Source organism: Neopelma chrysocephalum, unplaced genomic scaffold (genome assembly GCF_003984885.1).
Source record: "Neopelma chrysocephalum unplaced genomic scaffold, ASM398488v2 Primary Assembly neopelma1_74, whole genome shotgun sequence".
In the NCBI taxonomy this organism is placed as follows: domain Eukaryota; kingdom Metazoa; phylum Chordata; class Aves; order Passeriformes; family Pipridae; genus Neopelma; species Neopelma chrysocephalum.
In genome coordinates, this window is record NW_020897735.1 from 9,878,673 (window position 1) to 9,896,229 (window position 17,557).

The following is a 17,557-nucleotide window of genomic DNA, read 5'->3' on the forward strand; positions in this document are numbered from 1 at the left end:
CTTCTTGCTTTCCCCCTGTAGCCTCCTGTAGCTGAGGAGCAAGTGGCAGCTTTTCCCCAGGCATCTTAAACCAACACTTGGGCCTCATGGGAGCAGTGGAGTCCAGTGGGACAGCTCTCCCTAAGAATAACGTGGTGCTCATATCCATTTGGAAGGAAATGAGAAGCAAATCAATTATTTTCAAATAAATAATGTACTTTTACCACACAGCCTTGCACCAAAGTGATATAACAAACAGGGTAGTGCCAGCCCTACGCGGGCTTAGCTGGGTCTTGGAAGGCAAATGTCTCTGTCCTCATGTGAACACCCCTCTGGTGCTTACAGTGAGGTGTTTAAAATGCTGCAGGATCCTTTAAAGACCTCGTGAAGATGGTCCTGCTCTGTGTGGGAGCAGAGAGGGTCTCACGGCACTGCTGTCCCCCCGTGGCACTGACCAGTCTGTGCTTCATGGGACCAGCTGTGGAGGGGGGTGCCACTTGGGGTGCTGGGGCCATGCCAGAGGCAGGGCCAGGGCAGGTCTGGTGCCCATGGGGAGCTGGAGGCAAGGCCAGGGCAGGGCAGGTGCCCGTGGCCCCGGGCACGGCGGGTGCTGCAGAGGGCTCCTGGCAGGCGTGCAGCGAGCGGGCAGTGGCCGGGCAGATGCAGAAATACTGACTGTGTTTTCTCTTGTTCTCTCTTTTCTGCCTAAGGTTTGAGCATCCGAGGAGCCCAGGAGGAAGACCCTCCCGATCCTCAGCTAATGAGACTAGACAATATGCTTCTGGCAGAAGGAGTCTCAGGTCCGGAGAAAGGTGGGGGATCGGCGGCAGCAGCTGCAGCCGCAGCAGCCTCTGGAGGGTCTTCAGATAACTCTATTGAACACTCAGATTACAGAGCCAAATTGACCCAGATCAGACAAATCTATCACACAGAGCTGGAGAAATATGAACAGGTCAGACATCAGTCTCTCAGTTGTTCGTGTACCTGCCGCTGCTCTCCTCTGCTTGCAAGTGCCCGCTGCTGCCCGCTCTGGACCACGTCCCTTCCTCCCCTTCCCCACCCCTGGGCCTGTAAAGAGCCATGATGGGAGTCCGTCGGGCTCCAAGGAGCCACTGGCTGAGGCCAGGATGAGTCTTGCATGCCCGAGTGTTTTCTGTTGTCTGTAACTGCACAAAAGCCACACCCAAGGCCGTGTTTCTCCCCTTCGCCCAGAGCAGCAGAGAGGAGAGGTGTCCATCTCTTGGTGCCACCCTCTTCCCTGCAATGAGGTGTTGCACAGCTGGGTCTGGCGAGTTGGGGAGCACAGGCTGCACTGGCCATCTCAGCCCAGGGCTCCCGGAGCAGGCGGTGGGAGGCTCCAGCCCACGACTGGGCCACAGCAGGTCTGCCAGAGCAGATTGAGAGGGATTGGGCAGAGAGGCACCAGCAGAGCTCCTGGACCAGGCTTTGGGACAGGAACTAGGGTAATCCTGGTTCGGGCAGATGCTGGCACTCGGTGTCTTTGTTTGAAGTGAAGAGCACGCTGCAGAGACCCGTGGGTTTGCCTTCACCACTGGAACCTGGTGACCTGCCACATTTGCCACGCGAGTGGCACCAGGAACATTTGCCCTGTGCTGCCAGCTGCCAGCAGCACAGTGTGGCTTGGGTGCCACTGGCACTGGCATCTGTGCTGCCTCTTTCACTGCGTTGTTCAAGTGGTGAACAAATAACAGAGCATGTACCTGTTGGGGTGTTTGTGCAAATGTCCTGTTCTCCCCTGACCCCAAAGGCCCCAGCTGTCCTGTGGGGACCCCCGGGCTCCCCGTGCCCTGCCAGGTGCAGGCACAGTGCTGGGATGGGGATGGCTGTTGGATTAACGAGCCCCACGCAGCAGCAGCGTGTCTCATACAGCCACAGAGACACAGGATGGAAGCAGATCTGGGCCAGAGCGGTGGCAGGTTGGTGCTTGCAGCTGGTTCCTGGCAAACGTCCTTGGACTCTAATAAGTTTAATGATGTGGTGGAAGCAGGAGCATTTTTTGCCCTGTAGCTCCATTTACAAAGATTTCAGCTGAAATGTCACAGCCATCCGTCCACACCACGGGAAACTTTGGAGGATGCTCAAGAGCTGCTGGAGCAGAGGGGTGGAGCTGCTCTGAGACATGCACACTTCCCCACGGATCCTGACACCCAGCCACGGCTGCTCGACAGAAATATGATAATTTCCCTGGCCTGGCAGCAAACTGTCTCCTGCTGGTTTGTCTCACCACAGTGCCCGAGAGGCAGCCAGGGCTTGGCATCTCAGCCCCTGGCACCGCAGGTTGTGGGAGGCGGGTGCCCTCCTGCAGCACCGGGGAGCCCACGCCGAGACCTGTCCGTGTGTGGAGCAGCTCCTGCCGTCCCTGCCCGGCACTGCCACGGCAGCAGGAACCAGAGAGCCTTCCTGGGGACGCTTCCCAGGCCGAGTTTGATCCTGATATTTGTTGCCAGTTAGGGGAATGCACTCAGGAAAGGAAAAAAAAAAAGGGAAAGAGAAATGGAAAGTGTGTCACGCCATCGCCCAGCGCTCCCTCACCGGGTGCCGGGAGAAATGGCCGCGCACAGGCAGCGCCTTCCATAATTTACAGCTCCTATAACAGAGATGACATATTGAAAGCTATCTGCTGTAATTACACTGAAATACATTTTTTGCTGTAGGCAAAAGTACTGTAAGGGTCCCAGGCCTCCCGGAGCAGCTGGGAACCCACTTCCTGAGTTCACAGATGTCTCCTGAACTCACCCCAAATTGGGGTGAAGTGTGGCAGCTCAGAGGCCACCACCAGCCCCACAGAGCACTGGATGCCACCCTGCCCCTAAAGACTGTTTTGGGCCATTTCCTTTCTTTTCCCTGTGCTCATCTGTGCCGTCGTGATGAAGCACTGAGGCAGCAGGAGCATCCCTGCTCCTACAAGGTTTCTGAGCAGGTTAACAAGGCCATCACTTATAACCTGACATTATTAATAATGTCTCGGGCACCAAGCAGAGGCCTGAAAAATAGTCCTGGAAAAGGGATCAAGTAGCTTGGACGCTATAAATAAACAAGAGAAACAAGACAAAGCATCAGAGTCTTTTGAGCTTCCCCCCACCGTGCTGCATGAGGCAGCTCTGCAGAGGGGAGGTGCAGCTGGAGATGAATTAAACCCAGGCTCTCCAAGCAGTTATAGCCAAACCAAGTCTCATCAGGCAAGTCAAGTAAAATCAGGGAAAGGTTTTTACTTCTTGAAAGCAAGAAACTCACTTTTGCTTTGAAATGTCCAGTTTTTGATACTCTATCTCTTATAGAAAAGACATAGCTGAAAATATTTCTAATGCAACGGTTGCCATTTTACTTTAAAATTGAATTCCCCAGATCTGAAAAGGGGGCATGTGGCAAGCTGCGTGCCCAGAATGTCCATCCAGTGCCAAAGTCTTGGGTTCAGCTGTATTTTGGGACAGTCAGAACTATCTGATCTCAGGGAGAGCTGCTGCATTTTGGTGCCTGTGTCCCCTTCCCCCTGTGCATCGTTTCTCACGTGAGCCAAAGCTGATGCTCCTGCCGTGGTCAGAGGGCTGGACCTGAGCTTTTGCGTGCTCAGGTTGTACCTTGATAAGAGAATATACAGATGGGAAGTGAGGATGAGACACGTTGAACTCCTTCATCTGGAGCTCAGGGAGCCTTGAGCAGTCCAGGGGTGGTGGTGGCAGGGTGAGCTGTGGCAGGGTGAGCTGTGGCAGGGTGAGCTGTGGCAGGGTGAGCCGTGGCAGGGTGAGCCATGGCAGGGTGAGCCGTGGCAGCCACGCTGGTGCCAAGGGACCACGAGCAGCCCTGGCACCGTGACCTCGGTGGGGGCAGGAGAAGGGCTCTGCACCAGGGCTTGCCCAGCCTCGCCAAGTGCTGCCTCCAACAAGTGCTGCAAGGATGTAAATTAGCCTGTAATTTACTTTCAGTAGTGTAAAGAAAAAAAAAAATCACTTTGCCTGAAGTGTATGCATCTTTCTTAAGGGTGTACCCAGATTTTAATTATCTAAATGTAAATACTTAACGAATTTTACTTAGAGTAATGAGCTAAAGTGCACACTACATAAATGAGATGTTCTAATTAATCATGTATGAACTACTGGTTTAAAGAAAAGCTATGTGAATTCTGCAAATGTTGGGCTATTGCCAAATTGCTAATCAGCATTTGCATTCATAGATGGCTTCACTTAATAAGTTGTGAGACGTTCAGCAAATGTTATAGGAAATTATGAGTTTTTAGATGCATAAACTTTTCACTTTTAACTCTTTCCCTCACATAATCTATTGAAATGTGGGAGAATCCTTGAAAATGTGGTTGTCAGACACATTGTGTAGGTGTTTTGCAGCCTGGCTGTTGATAGAAAAGGGGAGCTAGCAGAGTTTTTGGCAGGTTCCAGCGAGAGGAAGGCAGGATGGCAGTGTGACAGCCACGTGGTTGTGTGGAGGCTCGTATCAAGGGGTTCCTGCTGATAGTGCAGCCTGGCAAAGTTCATATCAATGGGCGAGTGATCATCAAGGGCTCCTGGTGCCTTCCCTCTCTCAGTGCCTTGGCTGCCTGGTGTGGGCCACAGTGTCACTGAAACCCACCCGCTGAGGGGGCACACGGTGCCTCAGAAAGGTCTCGGGTTCCTCAGTGCTGTGAGGGCTCAGGGCTGCCCTGGCTCTGAGCTGTGCTCACACCTCCCCTCAAATCCTGCTCCTGCTCGCAGCTGGTACAGGCACCGATCCAACCACTCCACTGAGATGTGGGGATGTGGAAAAGGATGAGCATGGCAGGAAGGAGCAGTGCCAGGGTCACTTGGCTCCCCTGGCTGCTCCAGGACAGCCCTGTGTCTCCTGGACAGGGTGTGTGGGATCTGCTCCCGTGGCCACGTGTGCGGAGGGACAGGGCTGCACAAACATCCCTCAGTTCCCAGTGCTGCCTTTCCCCCAACAGGAGCTTGTGTCCTTGTGGAACAGCACAAACCCATGTCTGAGACTCTTCTTCCTCCACAGGCATGTAATGAATTTACTACACATGTGATGAACCTCCTCAGAGAACAGAGCCGGACACGTCCCATTTCTCCCAAGGAGATTGAAAGGATGGTGGGCATCATTCATCGAAAATTCAGCTCCATCCAGATGCAGCTCAAACAAAGCACTTGTGAAGCAGTAATGATTTTAAGATCAAGGTTCCTCGATGCCAGGTAAGGCAGAGGCAATTGTCCCCACCTCTTTCTGGGGGGAAGAGATAATTTCTGGGCAGCCCGGGAGAGCCTGGTGGTGCAGGGATGGGTGGGAGAGGCTGCTCTGTCCCAGCAAAGCCCAGGGCCCTTGTCCTTCACCTAGAGCTGCTGTGAAAGCAGAGAAGCCTGCACAGAGGTTTCAGAAACAGTGAGGTCTTTTCTACATATTTTAGTGCAAAGACTGGACTTGTTTTCCCTCCCTTGGACACCCACATTGCTGCCAGAGTTTGGAGCCAGTCCCTGCAGCCAGAGTGGGCTGCTTGCTCTACAGGCTGCTGGGGGGGCAGGCAGGCAGGGATTAGGAGGGGGGTTTATAAGAACAGTCAGATTTGTTTGGAGGCCTAGGTGGGATATTGATCCCCAGCCCCATTCCTTTTGTAGCCCTCCTGTGGGCAGAGCAGGGCCCTGGCAGCTGGCAGAGCTGGACAGAGCCGGGCAGAGCTGGGCAGAGCAGGAGCAGAGTCGGGCAGAGCGGGGAGGAGCAGCAGGCACCATGTGGAGCCTCCCTCCTCCAGCAGCTCACGCTTCACACCTGAAAGCTGTGAGGAGCTAAACAAGAGCAAAATAATGTTATTAACAAGGAGGTCACTGGCAGGTGTGGGAAATCAGGGTAATTGCAGGCAGTTGGAGGAGATGTCTGTGGAGAGCTCCAGGAACGCCAAGGTAGAGCCTGCAGATGCACATTTTAAAGTGATTTCTTTAAAAAGGAGAAAGGTAAATAAGGCAAAATGAGCGGAAGCACAGTAATGAGATAAACATAGCTCCAGGGAGGGAGCTGCCTGCTCCAGGATCCAGTGCAGTTAGCAGCATCGTGATCCTCGGCAAGAGCGCGCTGGGGATTGCGCTCGGCTGCCGGCTGGCCTGGGGCGCCGGCAGTGATTGCAACAGCCCTGGGGGAAGGAGCTCCGAGGAAGTGTTTAACTGGAGCTTTCCAGAGGATGTTGTGCCGAAAGGAGAGCAGCCATGAGCAGGGAGGGATGGCACTGCAGCTGTGCAGGCGCTGCACTGTAACCCGGGCCGGCTGCAGCACGTGCCAGTGTGCTCCACAGGGCTCCCTGTTCTGACCAGGGGCACACCTTGGTGCCTGTCCCACGTGGGGCCAGAGCCCAGGCCCCACACAGCCCTCGGCAGGGCAGGGCACAGATGGGTCTCCTTCACAAAGCCCTGAAATCCACTTGGTGTCGGAAGCCAATTAGCTCAGGGAGGGCTATGTGAGGACATGGCAGCCCAGCTGCCCTGTCCTGCTCCACTGTGCTCGCCCCAGGGAGCTGTGCAGGAGCCCCAGCTGACCTGTGCTGAGGGGAAGGAGGGGAAGGAGCTCTGTCAGGCTGCTGCTGGCACAGAGGGACTCAGTGGCTGGGAGCTTTGGGCTGGGCTGGGTACCTGGGTGTGGAGGGGCTGCAGGCAGGCTGAGGGTGGGTGCTGGGACAGCTCTGCTGTGTTTCTGTGCTGCACCACAGGCGTGAGAAACGAGGGCCACTGCCCCCCATCCAACCCTGACAGGGACCCGCTGGCATCTGGAGGAACAACTGTGGGTTTTCTTTTCTCGTTTCAGACGGAAAAGGCGTAACTTCAGTAAACAAGCCACAGAAATCTTGAATGAGTATTTTTACTCCCACCTCAGTAACCCCTACCCCAGTGAAGAAGCCAAAGAAGAGCTGGCAAAGAAATGCAGCATCACGGTATCGCAGGTGAGCAGCAAGGGGAGCAGGTCCTGGCCTCCTGCACCCCACAGTGTGCCAACCTCCCAGCTCCCCTTGGGATGCTGCCACCTCTCTCCAGGCTCTGGGAGGTGGTTCCAGAGGAGGCAAGCATTACACAGCTGGTCCTGCCCAAAGCACCTCTGTCATCCCTTCAGATCTGCATGTTGGCTGTGCTGGGGTTTGCAGGGTGATGGACGTGGCTGAGCTCTGCAGCCACTGTGCCACGGCGGCTGGGGCTCTGCTGGGGTACAAAGGTGTGTGTACAGAGAGGAAGATAAAAATAAAAAGGCAACAAGGTCAGCACCCTACTTCATGTCAGCTTTCTCTCTGTGCAGCAGTGAGGTTCCTGGCTGAGCCTGGCTCTGCTCTGCATTTGTTACAGCTGACCATGGTTTCAGGGGAAGGCGTTACTGACAAATGTAAAATCTGTCTTTATAGATCAGAATTTCTTTGATTGCTCAAAGCTGTTTTTCTAAGCCAGCCAGAAATTCAACCTCTTGCTATGCTGAAGAGTGGCTTCTGTGTAGCAAAACTGCATTAGGCAGATTTGCTCTTTTTACCACATATAACAGCTGTTCCTGTGAAGTTAGTGCAAGAAAAGCAGCATCTCCCCAGTCAGGAGCACCGTGGTTGGCTGCAGCTGCTTTCTGTGTGGGCCAAAGCACACACAGAGCTTGGACTGATGTCTCACAGTGGTGCTCAGGCCAGTGACACCATCGAGCCTTCCCTCACCAGGCAGCTTCAAAAGCAAAGCACTCTGCATTTCTTGTGGCCTGTATGATAGAAACCCCAATTACTGCCACACAAATCTGGCTCATACAGCTCGGGGAAGGTTGAACTTGGGTAGCAGAGAAGTGCCTTGGCAGTTTCCAAGTTTTCCAGCCACCCCCTTGCTGTTGTGAGGGCCTGTGCTGGCTCCTCCCTGCTCCCTCAGCTCCCTTATCAATATTTCAGGTCCTTGAGAGGAGCGGTGCCTGCGGCGCATATGTTAACTATTAATGATCACAGGCTGCAGTATTGGCATTATTAGCAATGCAACCTTTAGCTTTATAATTAAGACCTGAGTTGAGATTTACTTTATAGCTCTCCATTGAATGCATGAAAAATTCAGGCACTTTATTGAAGTCTTTCAAATGAAAGGCTGCCCAGCTCTCCCAAATTTGGAATTACTTGACTTTGGATGCACCCACAGTACCAACACTGGCAGAACTGCCTCAGGACACGTGTGTGTGCCTTGCTCTCTCCTTGGCACACAGCACGTCCCGCTCTCCAAGCAGGGTGGGAAGTGCCTGGTGCCAGGGGAAGGTACAGGATGGAGATGGGGACAGTTTCTCCCAGTCCATTTACAAATGGCTGTGGTGATGGGCAGGAATTTTTGGAGGGAAATTCAGCATTCAACTTGTTCCCTCCCACATTGGTCCTTCCTCACTGTTAGCATCACACAGGTCCCTGCAGCCCCGGGGGTGCAGGGCAGCTGTGGTGGCTGCTGGGCTGCTCTCCCACACCCTCAGGCATCCCTGGGGCTGCTGGGGATGCCTGGAACCAGCCAAACAGCACGAGTGCCAGGACACTGTGGTCTGCAGCCTACCTTTTGCTGCTGGTTTCAGTCCTTGGCATGAGATGGTTTGTGGCAATTCCTTCAGTAAGTGGTGTCCAGAAATCTCCCATGTGATCTGAGCCTGCTGTGTAGTGAGGAGAGGCCACACCACCAACACCAACTCGAAGGAACCAGAAGTTCTTCAGCTTTGGTAAAATGTAACTGAGGGAGATGACATGGGAAAGAGCCCCCCAGACCTGCTGAGGAGCTGTTCCCTGCACACCCAGCAGTGAGTTGGGCCTGGCAGGGAAGGGGTTAGTGATCCCACCGAGTGGACAGATAAAAAACCAGATCTAGATAAGGCTGGAGTGACTAAAGGAAATGAGATGGAACATTTGAGATGCCATAACTGATTGCTTCTAGTGCTAATAGATCTGATTTCTTTCTTAATTGGTTGTTTGATAAGATTTAATGTATATGCTGTAGAATGAAGTCAAAGGCAGGCAGATGGTCCAACAACACGGCAGCGGCAGAGAGCCTGTGACAGGAATATAGGTTTGTCTCTTTAATATTTGATACAGGCATGAATTAGTTGTTTCTTGAATCCATTAGGAAGCCTGAGTGAGTGATGGGAGGAGCTGCATTGTGTCCAGCATCCTCAGCCTGGCTGGTGACATGGCCAGCCTGGAGCAAGGGCACAGGGACACGGGGCTGGGCCTTGGCAATGGCTGGAGCTTCGCTCTGGCAAGGTGTTACAAATGGCTTGGGAAACCTCAGGATGATGTGGGAAAGCCTGGAAATGGGGCCATGTATCATCTAAAGGGAGAAGAGCATTTGTGAGAGAGAGGGAGTGCCTGTGATCAGCTGGTTGCTTGAGTTCCTGATGGATCTGCTGTCAAAGCTAGAGAACATGAATACCGTGGATATCCAAATCTTTGATTTCCAAAGGCATTTCCAGAGGCCTCATGGGGGTACTGCAGGGTTAGTTGGTATTTTCTAGGTCAAACTGGGCTGGAGTTGTCTTTCCTTGTACTGAAAAGGGTATCCATTTTTGAGGCCATGTAGCAGAAAAGCTGTGAGCAGGCACTGTGGAGCAGCCCCACACGCTGCTCTGGTGGCTGGCAGCAGAAGTGGGAAGATGCAGTCCAGAACTCAGGGAATTGAGCAGTCACTGAAACCCTGGCAGGAGCAGCCTCGCAGGGGACAAGCAGTGGCATCCAAGTGAGTGACTGAGCTACACCTTCCTCAGGGCTTTCCTGGAAAATCTCTGAGCGTGTCTTTCCAGCCTTGACCGAGCACCCCTCAGACCTTGCTGTGTCTGGCACTGTGCCCCGTTTACCTCCCATGCTGCAGGTGCCCTGAAGGAGCAAAGAGCTGGAAGAAATAAATAATGTTAATGGGTGGCTTCCCAAACTCCTCGGGCTGGTGGCTCGGCTTTGATGAAGAGACTTTGTCCCTTCCCTGGCTGAGCCAGGCTCCTCCATAGCCTCTCCTAGTGATGATCCAAGGTGTTGTTCTCTTGTGCTGTCAGTGCCTTGTAAGTGCTGGGGGCAGAACATTTTCTCCCTCAGACACTTAATTAGTGAGTGTTTTGGGTCATCCTCCCCCCAGATTAAGTCGCTCACTGGAACTCTTGCTGCCATGGCACTTTACCGAGCTGCAAAGAAAACTGTCTCCCTGAACCATTTCATTGCAGATGGGAGATCAATGGTTTCAGTTTTGATATTGATGTTTAAAATAATATGTAAAGAAGGTTTTTTAAGAAAAGCATAAAGGCAAACTGTTCAGATGAACACCTCACACAATTTCATTTTTAAGAATATGGAAAAGGTAGTTCTGGGGGAAAAAGTGACCTTAGCAGCGAACACTGTTTGCTGTAATTTAGAGCTACCCCATCAGCACATGTTGGAGGGAGATAAACTGTATCATCTGCTCTCCCCTACCATGGCTGATGTGTTTTACTTTTGCAGATGAGCCTCTTTCAGGGTGTCATGAACGACCATCAGTCCATCACAGGGGCTGGAGAGAGGGCACAGCCAGTGCTGAGAGCGTGGCAGTGGAGTACAGCAATAACATCTTTCACTGCTTCAAACAAAAGAAGGATGTGGTTGACAAGGGAATATTTTTAACATCCTTTCAAAGAAAGGATGCAGGAGCTGGTTTCCAGCACCCCTCTGGTCCCTGCTGCTTCAGAGTCTGTTTCTGTGAGCAGGTTGACAGGGAGAGCCGTGGATGGAGGGGCTCTTACCCCTGGACTCCATGTGGGAAGCAAGGGAAAAAAAGCTGCAGCGTAATGAAATAGTTCTAGAGGTAAAAATTCTTGGGTTTAGATCATGGACCATAACTGTGCCACACTGATTTTCAGCATTTTCTGGTTTGTGCCATTTTTTAGGTGCGGAACAAAACCTGTGTGCTCCAAACATGGAAACACAATGGAGAGATTTCTGTGATCCATGAATCTGTAGTTCCCTGATTCCAACAGTGATGATCTTGTGTCAGCTGCATCTTTGCAGAATGAGCACTGATTTATCCCAGGAAATCAGCCACTGTGGAGACACAAGGCAGGCCTGCCCCATCCCAAATCCCACATTAGGCATCTTGATGATTTCAGTAATAATTTATTGTCTTTTTATTTAACATTGCAATTAACATGATAAATAAGTGCAACAGTATTGTTTGAAATGTAATATACAATTAAGCCCAATTAATTAATTGGCCTTCAATGATCAGGAGGAGAAAGATGTTCATTGTTTTTTTTATGTGAAGAGATAGTTTGTTTCAATGAAAAATGTGTTGTGAGGCAGCTTGTGATGGAGAGGACTTCCATGTCTGGGGTGAGCGTAGGGCCGGGCGAGGAGCCGGGTCCCGGTGCTGACGGGGGCCCAGCAGCTGCATCCTGGTCATCCCTGGGGTGCCAGTGGCACGAGCAGGGCAAGGTGTGCTCCAGTTGGGCAGGGATCCTAAATCCTGCCTGGCACAGCCCACGGGAGCAGTGCCCAGCCCTCCTGGCCAGGTCCAGCTGCCCGTGTCAGCCCCAGCCCCACGTGTCCCCAGACCAGGGCCCTGCACTGACCTGTGTCCTTGGGCAGAGGGAGTGGGGTGGTGGCTGCAGCTGCCCCAGGAGCTGTGGCTCCTCCAGCAGCCCCCGTGCTGTGCTGTGCTGCAGCTCAGGGTGTGTGCTTTGCTCAGGGAGAGTTGAATGTTTCTGGGTATTCCTGTGGCTGTGGTGTGCGGGTTAAACATAACGTACGAGCGCTGCTCCTCTCATTGCTTCCAATTAAACCTTGCTTGTTAGTTTAACCTCTAGGTAATCCCATCAAACAATTGATGTCAAGGAAACACTGCCCACAGTGGCTCTGGATGAGTGGCCATTAATTTTAATTGCCTTGATATTAAAGATTAAGAAGTATTGGGACTAGCAGAATGAAAACGATCTGATGTCAAGCAAATCCACGCATTGAGGCTTCCCCAGGCTGCTGGTGATATTAAAATTTTACTGTGAGAATTAAATAAACCTTTATTAGTGATGGCTGTTGTTTGATTGGTCCAGGGGCGTGCATAAACAGAGGATCTTGCGCACATCCGTGGACAATACGGTTGATGTGCAGAGATTCCTCAATTATGATACTGTTAATAAAGCATAATCTGATTGTACACAATAATTATTTGCTGGGTTTCATTAATGTATTATTGCTTCTGTGACTGACAAGGTGATATTAAGTGCAATATATAGAATACAGTGGAGTATTATCTGGGGAGCAGGATGTATAAGGTGCCTTCTGTGCTACCAGCAAAAGCTAGAGGCTTTCCATTAATTGTGGTTAAACAAAAGCTGCGCTGCATCAAATACAGCAGGATTTGCCTCCTGCCTCAGCAGGGTCCTGTACTGGGCTCTGTGACGGGACCTCAGCCCCTGCCGTGCCCTGCAGCTGGGTGATAATCGTGGGGCAGTCACTGGTCCCTTCCCCTTTACTGCTGGAGTGTTGCAGTTGTTTTGTGTCTCTGCCATGATGGCTGTTGTCCGTGCTCCAAACTGTGTTTGTTATTTAGGTGCTCTGTTACAGCAGCTGAAGTTAAACAAAGCCCCTGAGCAAGATTGTATGAACTTTCCTGAGCAGCTCCAGCCGTGACCCCTGCGTGGGTTAATAGCCGGTGCCCCAGGAGCCAGCTTGGCTTCAGTACAGCATCTTCAAAGGGACATGACAAAGTGACTTTTCAGCCATTATTGATTTATATGATCCCTTTCATTTTCAGCCAACCAAACACGATTCTGTGAGTGGGCTGCCAAGGTTGTTCCAGCCCAAAAATAAAGAACAATTGCGCTCACTGCCTGCTCGCCCTCCCTGAACCAGACCTTGGTCCTCCAGGAGCAGCTTTAGGGGTCTTGCAACAGTTTTGTTGACAAATGGCCCATGGTAGTAGGAGACAATGGTGCGCTCAGTGGCAAGCTCCAGGATACGTGTTGTTGTCAGAGTCACCCATTGTGCCTCAGTTTGCCAGCAGAGCAGTGGAGCCAGATGTTGCTCACACCCACAGTGGTGTTTGACTGATCCTGGGTCAGTGCTGAGCAGATACAGGTTGGGGTCTGGGGCATACGTTTGCTGGTCCAAACATGACATCTCAAAAACATCCTGCTTTTCCAAGCCAAGCGCTTCGTGTCCCTCACCCTTCCCACCTCTCTCCACTGCAGGTGTCCAACTGGTTTGGCAATAAGAGAATCAGGTACAAGAAGAACATTGGGAAGTTCCAGGAAGAAGCCAATCTGTACGCAGCAAAGACGGCTGTGACCGCAGCGCACGCCGTGGCCGCCGCTGTCCAGAACAACCAGACCAACTCCCCCACCACACCAAACTCTGGTACGTGCCCATCTGACGTGTCTGAGCGTCCCAAAGGGCCGTCTGTCACCGAGGGCCCCGATGGAGCCCTGACAGGCTCAGTTGGGGTGAGGAGGATGCAGCTCCTCAGCAGCCCCGTTGTGGCACAGGGAGTGGTGCCGAGCCCCAGGACCTCCAGGCTGGAGCCTGAGGGCCGAGCACTGCCGGGGGTGCCCCAGGAGTTCCACAGCAAAGCTCCCACAGTCCTGCAGGAGAGCGAGTGGGGCCCATGTAATTCCCACAGTGGGAAGGGCTGCCTGGCTCAGGCTTCTGGCACCTTCTTTGTTTCTGTAGATATTTTAAGCTTTTTCTCATTCATTGAAAAGAACATAAAATAGGGCAGAGCTCCAAGTCTGGTTTTGTAGAACTGTTAAATTTGTTGTCAAGATAAGAACAAAATAGAGGAATATTTTAGCATGCGCTAATTAGAGTTTAAACTCTGAATTGCTTGAAGTGGAGTGGATGTTATAAATAGAAATCTAAGGATGCAACTTTATTTTGGAGTTGCTCTGCCACATGTTCTGCTGCAGTATTTAAGCATCATCTCGCTGGTGTTTTGATGACATTTTGCAAGTCTGAGCACTGCATTAGCCAGGGAATATGTGAGGGAGGAGTCGCCTCCTGGGGCTCCAGGGGCAAAGGTTGCCACAAGCACAGATGTGTCTGACACTATTTGCAGTCAAGTTTTGCTGCAACTTAGTTATAAACAACTTTTAAAGGGGATGGAGATCCATGGGGAAAAAAAGACTTTAACCAAAAGGAAGTAAGAAAAAGGTTCCTCCTCTGACGGTAATAAACCGGATAATTGGGAACTGCCAACCATTTCCTTTGGAAGGAGACACAAAGCACAGGCTCCAAATGAGTGTTTGGCGATGGCACCTCACGATGGAGTGATCCACTGGGGGAAAGCTCCAGGATGGGAACTTACTGTTGTGCAGGGGCTGTTCCAGAGGGAAGAGCTGCCCTGGGCTGCAGGGGCTGCCAGGTTTGCCCAGCACAGCCCTCCTGTGGGGCAGAGCTGGGGCAGCCCCTCGGGACCAGCCTTGTGGGGGCCCCCCGGCCACGCTCCCCCTCTGCTGAGCCCTGCCTGTCCTCTCTTCTCCTGCTGCTTCTCCTTCCCCTGCCCTCAGGTCCTGGGGTTATGTTTTTGCAGCTCTCTGTTATTCAGCTACCTAACTCTTTCCTTTCCAGGTTCTTCTGGTTCTTTTAACCTCCCAAATTCTGGGGACATGTTCATGAACATGCAGAGTCTGAATGGGGATTCTTACCAGGGGTCCCAAGTCGGAGCCAATGTGCAGTCACAGGTAGGAGAAATGCCCCCAGCAGGGCCTTTCTGGCAGGGTAGGGTTTGGGCTAAAAATTCCACCTTACTCTGGCTCTATTAACTGGTCTGGGCCTCGCTGCAGAGAGGAGGCTGCATATTTCTGGATGTGGCCTATTCTTACCCTGGCACTGAATTTCACAAATATAAAGGAAAGAGTGATTTTTTTCTGATTGAAATTTTAAGCTTTGTGAATGCATTCGGCTCTGGCTTGAGCTCATGGAATGGGATTGGGTGCATCTGACTTCCATGGACACTGTAAATCCAGTGAAAGTTTCTTTCTTTTTTTCCTTTCTTTCCCCTTCTGCCCCCTTTTTTCAAAACAAAAACAACCCACCTTTCTTTCATTTATTGGACAAACTTTTATTTATCAATTCATTCATTCATCTATTTATTTATTTGTTTAAATGTCAGAATGCATCTGAGAGGGCTATCCCAATACATCTGATTGTCAGTCACTGTTGCAGTCCTTTCAGAAGGGCTGGCTCATGGTTTCTGTGTACACACCATCATCTCCTCCATACCTGCAAGCACAGACAGGCGCGTGAACATTCCCAGCACTTTGCAGACACTTGGGAAGGAGCTGCGGGCCACGGTGCTGGGAGGAAGTTGTGTTTGGTGGTGTGAGAAGCAGAGATGTATGGGCTGTAATGAGCATGGATTGGTTGAAATTCTGCCAGTCAGTCTTGATTGATAAATTTGCCTTTCATAGAAGATGCTAAACCCTTTTGGCTCACATAATTCAAAATGTTACCTATTGTAAGTGATGATGTTTTAATAGATTTGGAATGATGAATCCTGTCTCCCCTCGCTTTAAGGTGGATACCCTGCGTCATGTTATCAATCAGACGGGAGGATACAATGATGGCTTGGGAGGAAATTCACTGTACAGTCCACATAATTTAAATGTGAGTACCCGGGGGAACAGTGGTTTGGAGAGCCATAAGCACAGTGGCAGGTAAATGCAGTCATTAATACCTGTATTAATTGCTCTTTCAATAGTGCTGTTTAATATCACATCTTTGGGGATGAACCGCAGGATAGCTCTTGGTGCTGCTGTAAGGCTTGTAGTGTAAGAAAAGAGAAATTGCAGAGCTGTGACTAGAAACTATTTGAATTTTTCTGTGTTTCACCTTATGAGTTAAAAGTTAACAGCCTTGGGGATGCTCCCTGGCCCAACAGCTGGACAGAGACTCTGCTGGGCTGTTCCCCCCTGTGTCAGGCATCAGCACTGGCTCTGATGGATGTGGAGACACCTTTGGCCATTCCAAGGGTGCCCCTTTTTCCTGGGTTTGAGAAGTACCTTTGGCCCTATTACTCCAAATGGCAGCGAGCAGCAAGTCTGGCAAACAGATGCCAGTAAATCGAGGGATTATGGGCTCGATGGTGATAGGTGCCAAATTCCTCCTGCTGGCTGTGAGCGATGGGATGTGACAGTGCCCGGGCCCGAGGCTGTGTGGGATAAACAAACACGGAGATCTGTTCTTCCTTTGCCATGGGAGCCCAGGCTGGAACACCCCATGGGAGCAGCCTCTCGGCGAGGGCTCCAAGGCACAGCCTGCTCATCCCTCATCCCCAGCTCGCTTCTCCCACTTACAGCTGCAACCATTAATGCTTTAATTTTTTTTTAATGTTTCATATTTGCTTGAGAAGGGACTTTTCTTTGTTTTCCTTCATATTAATGGACTCTCAAATTACTGTAGAGAATTCCTTGTCCAGAGACCCTCTCCCCCATCCTGGGGTTCACCCTGGTGTTTCCCAGATGCTGTGGATTGTGGTGTGGGTGCTGAGCAGCCTCAGGAACCCATGGAAGAGGGAAATGGGGACACCCAGGGTGAGCTGCTGCAGCCACAGGGAGGGGGAGGCTTTCCCCCCGTTTTGGGTTGCCACTTGCCATGAGAGTAAATATTAATGATTTAAAATGTGATTGAAGATGTTCAATTGTAAAGGGAAAAAAGTACCATTAAATACTCAAATCTTTTACATTTGAAATGTCAAATCTTTCTTTTTGGGTTTATAAATAACTCATAATAACCCACAACAAACCATATAAAAAGCCTTTTAGTTGCATTTCTCCTTTTTCATTTAAGTGTTTTGAAATGCTTCAGAGAATTTGCGATATCCTTATCAACATGATAAAATATGAAACTATGATTGCCTGCAGCATTTTACAGACATGAATTCCATCTTCACTGATGAGGCCTGATAAGGCGCTGTTGTATAATACAGTGCATAATCTCAAACCACCAGAGTAAGGATTAATTTATTTGAAAAAAAGAATGCTTGCTGACAACCTCTCCTCCAGCTGCCAAGCTGAGTAAAAATATTGTACATTTGTTGTTTATAAATTTGGATAAAAGAGGAATGATGTTTACTTCAGATGGAATATCTTTAGACTCATATCTGCACAAGAGTTTTTCTTTCCCTAAGTAGGTTCTCGTATCTTTACAAAATAAAAACCCGCGGTGCCTCCGCATTCAGAGCAGGCTTTGTGCCTGTTCAGCCTGTCTGAGCAGCGCAGGGGTGTCGGGAGGGTTCAGCCTGGGGGTCGTGCAGGTTGGTGTTGCTGTTAATTTTGCTTAAGGGAGCCCAAACGTCGGGGTTTGTCAGGATAAAGCTGCTCTGTTTGCTGTTTCGTCTGCAGAGGAGATAATTACCGAGGCTGCTCTCCCCCGGTGCAGCCATGCAGCGTTGGCTCCTTGTGATAGATGAGCAGTGTTCCTAATGTGGAGCCAGGCCGGGTGTGAGGTTTAGGGGGTGACAGCCGGGGGCCCCCTGCACGTCCCCGTGGTGTCCCCCAGCCCAGGGTACTGGCCCGGCCGGGGATGGTTCTGGTACCACAAGCACATTTCCCCACTAACCTTTCCCTGCCAGGGCCAGGGATGGTTCTGGTACCACGAGCA

At 51.1% G+C, this 17,557-nt stretch overlaps 1 protein-coding gene across 1 annotated transcript in view; it reads left to right on the forward strand.

The window, feature by feature from the left end:
• The window catches only part of PBX3 (PBX homeobox 3), a 61,093-nt gene that overhangs the window by 41,019 nt on the left and 2,517 nt on the right, over window positions 1-17,557 (forward strand). Inside the window, exons 2-7 of the mRNA XM_027687765.1 lie at window positions 690-931; window positions 4,990-5,180; window positions 6,775-6,910; window positions 13,150-13,315; window positions 14,525-14,637; window positions 15,473-15,562. Coding sequence (XP_027543566.1) covers window positions 690-931; window positions 4,990-5,180; window positions 6,775-6,910; window positions 13,150-13,315; window positions 14,525-14,637; window positions 15,473-15,562 — 938 coding nt within the window. The remainder of the gene's footprint in view (window positions 1-689; window positions 932-4,989; window positions 5,181-6,774; window positions 6,911-13,149; window positions 13,316-14,524; window positions 14,638-15,472; window positions 15,563-17,557) is intronic.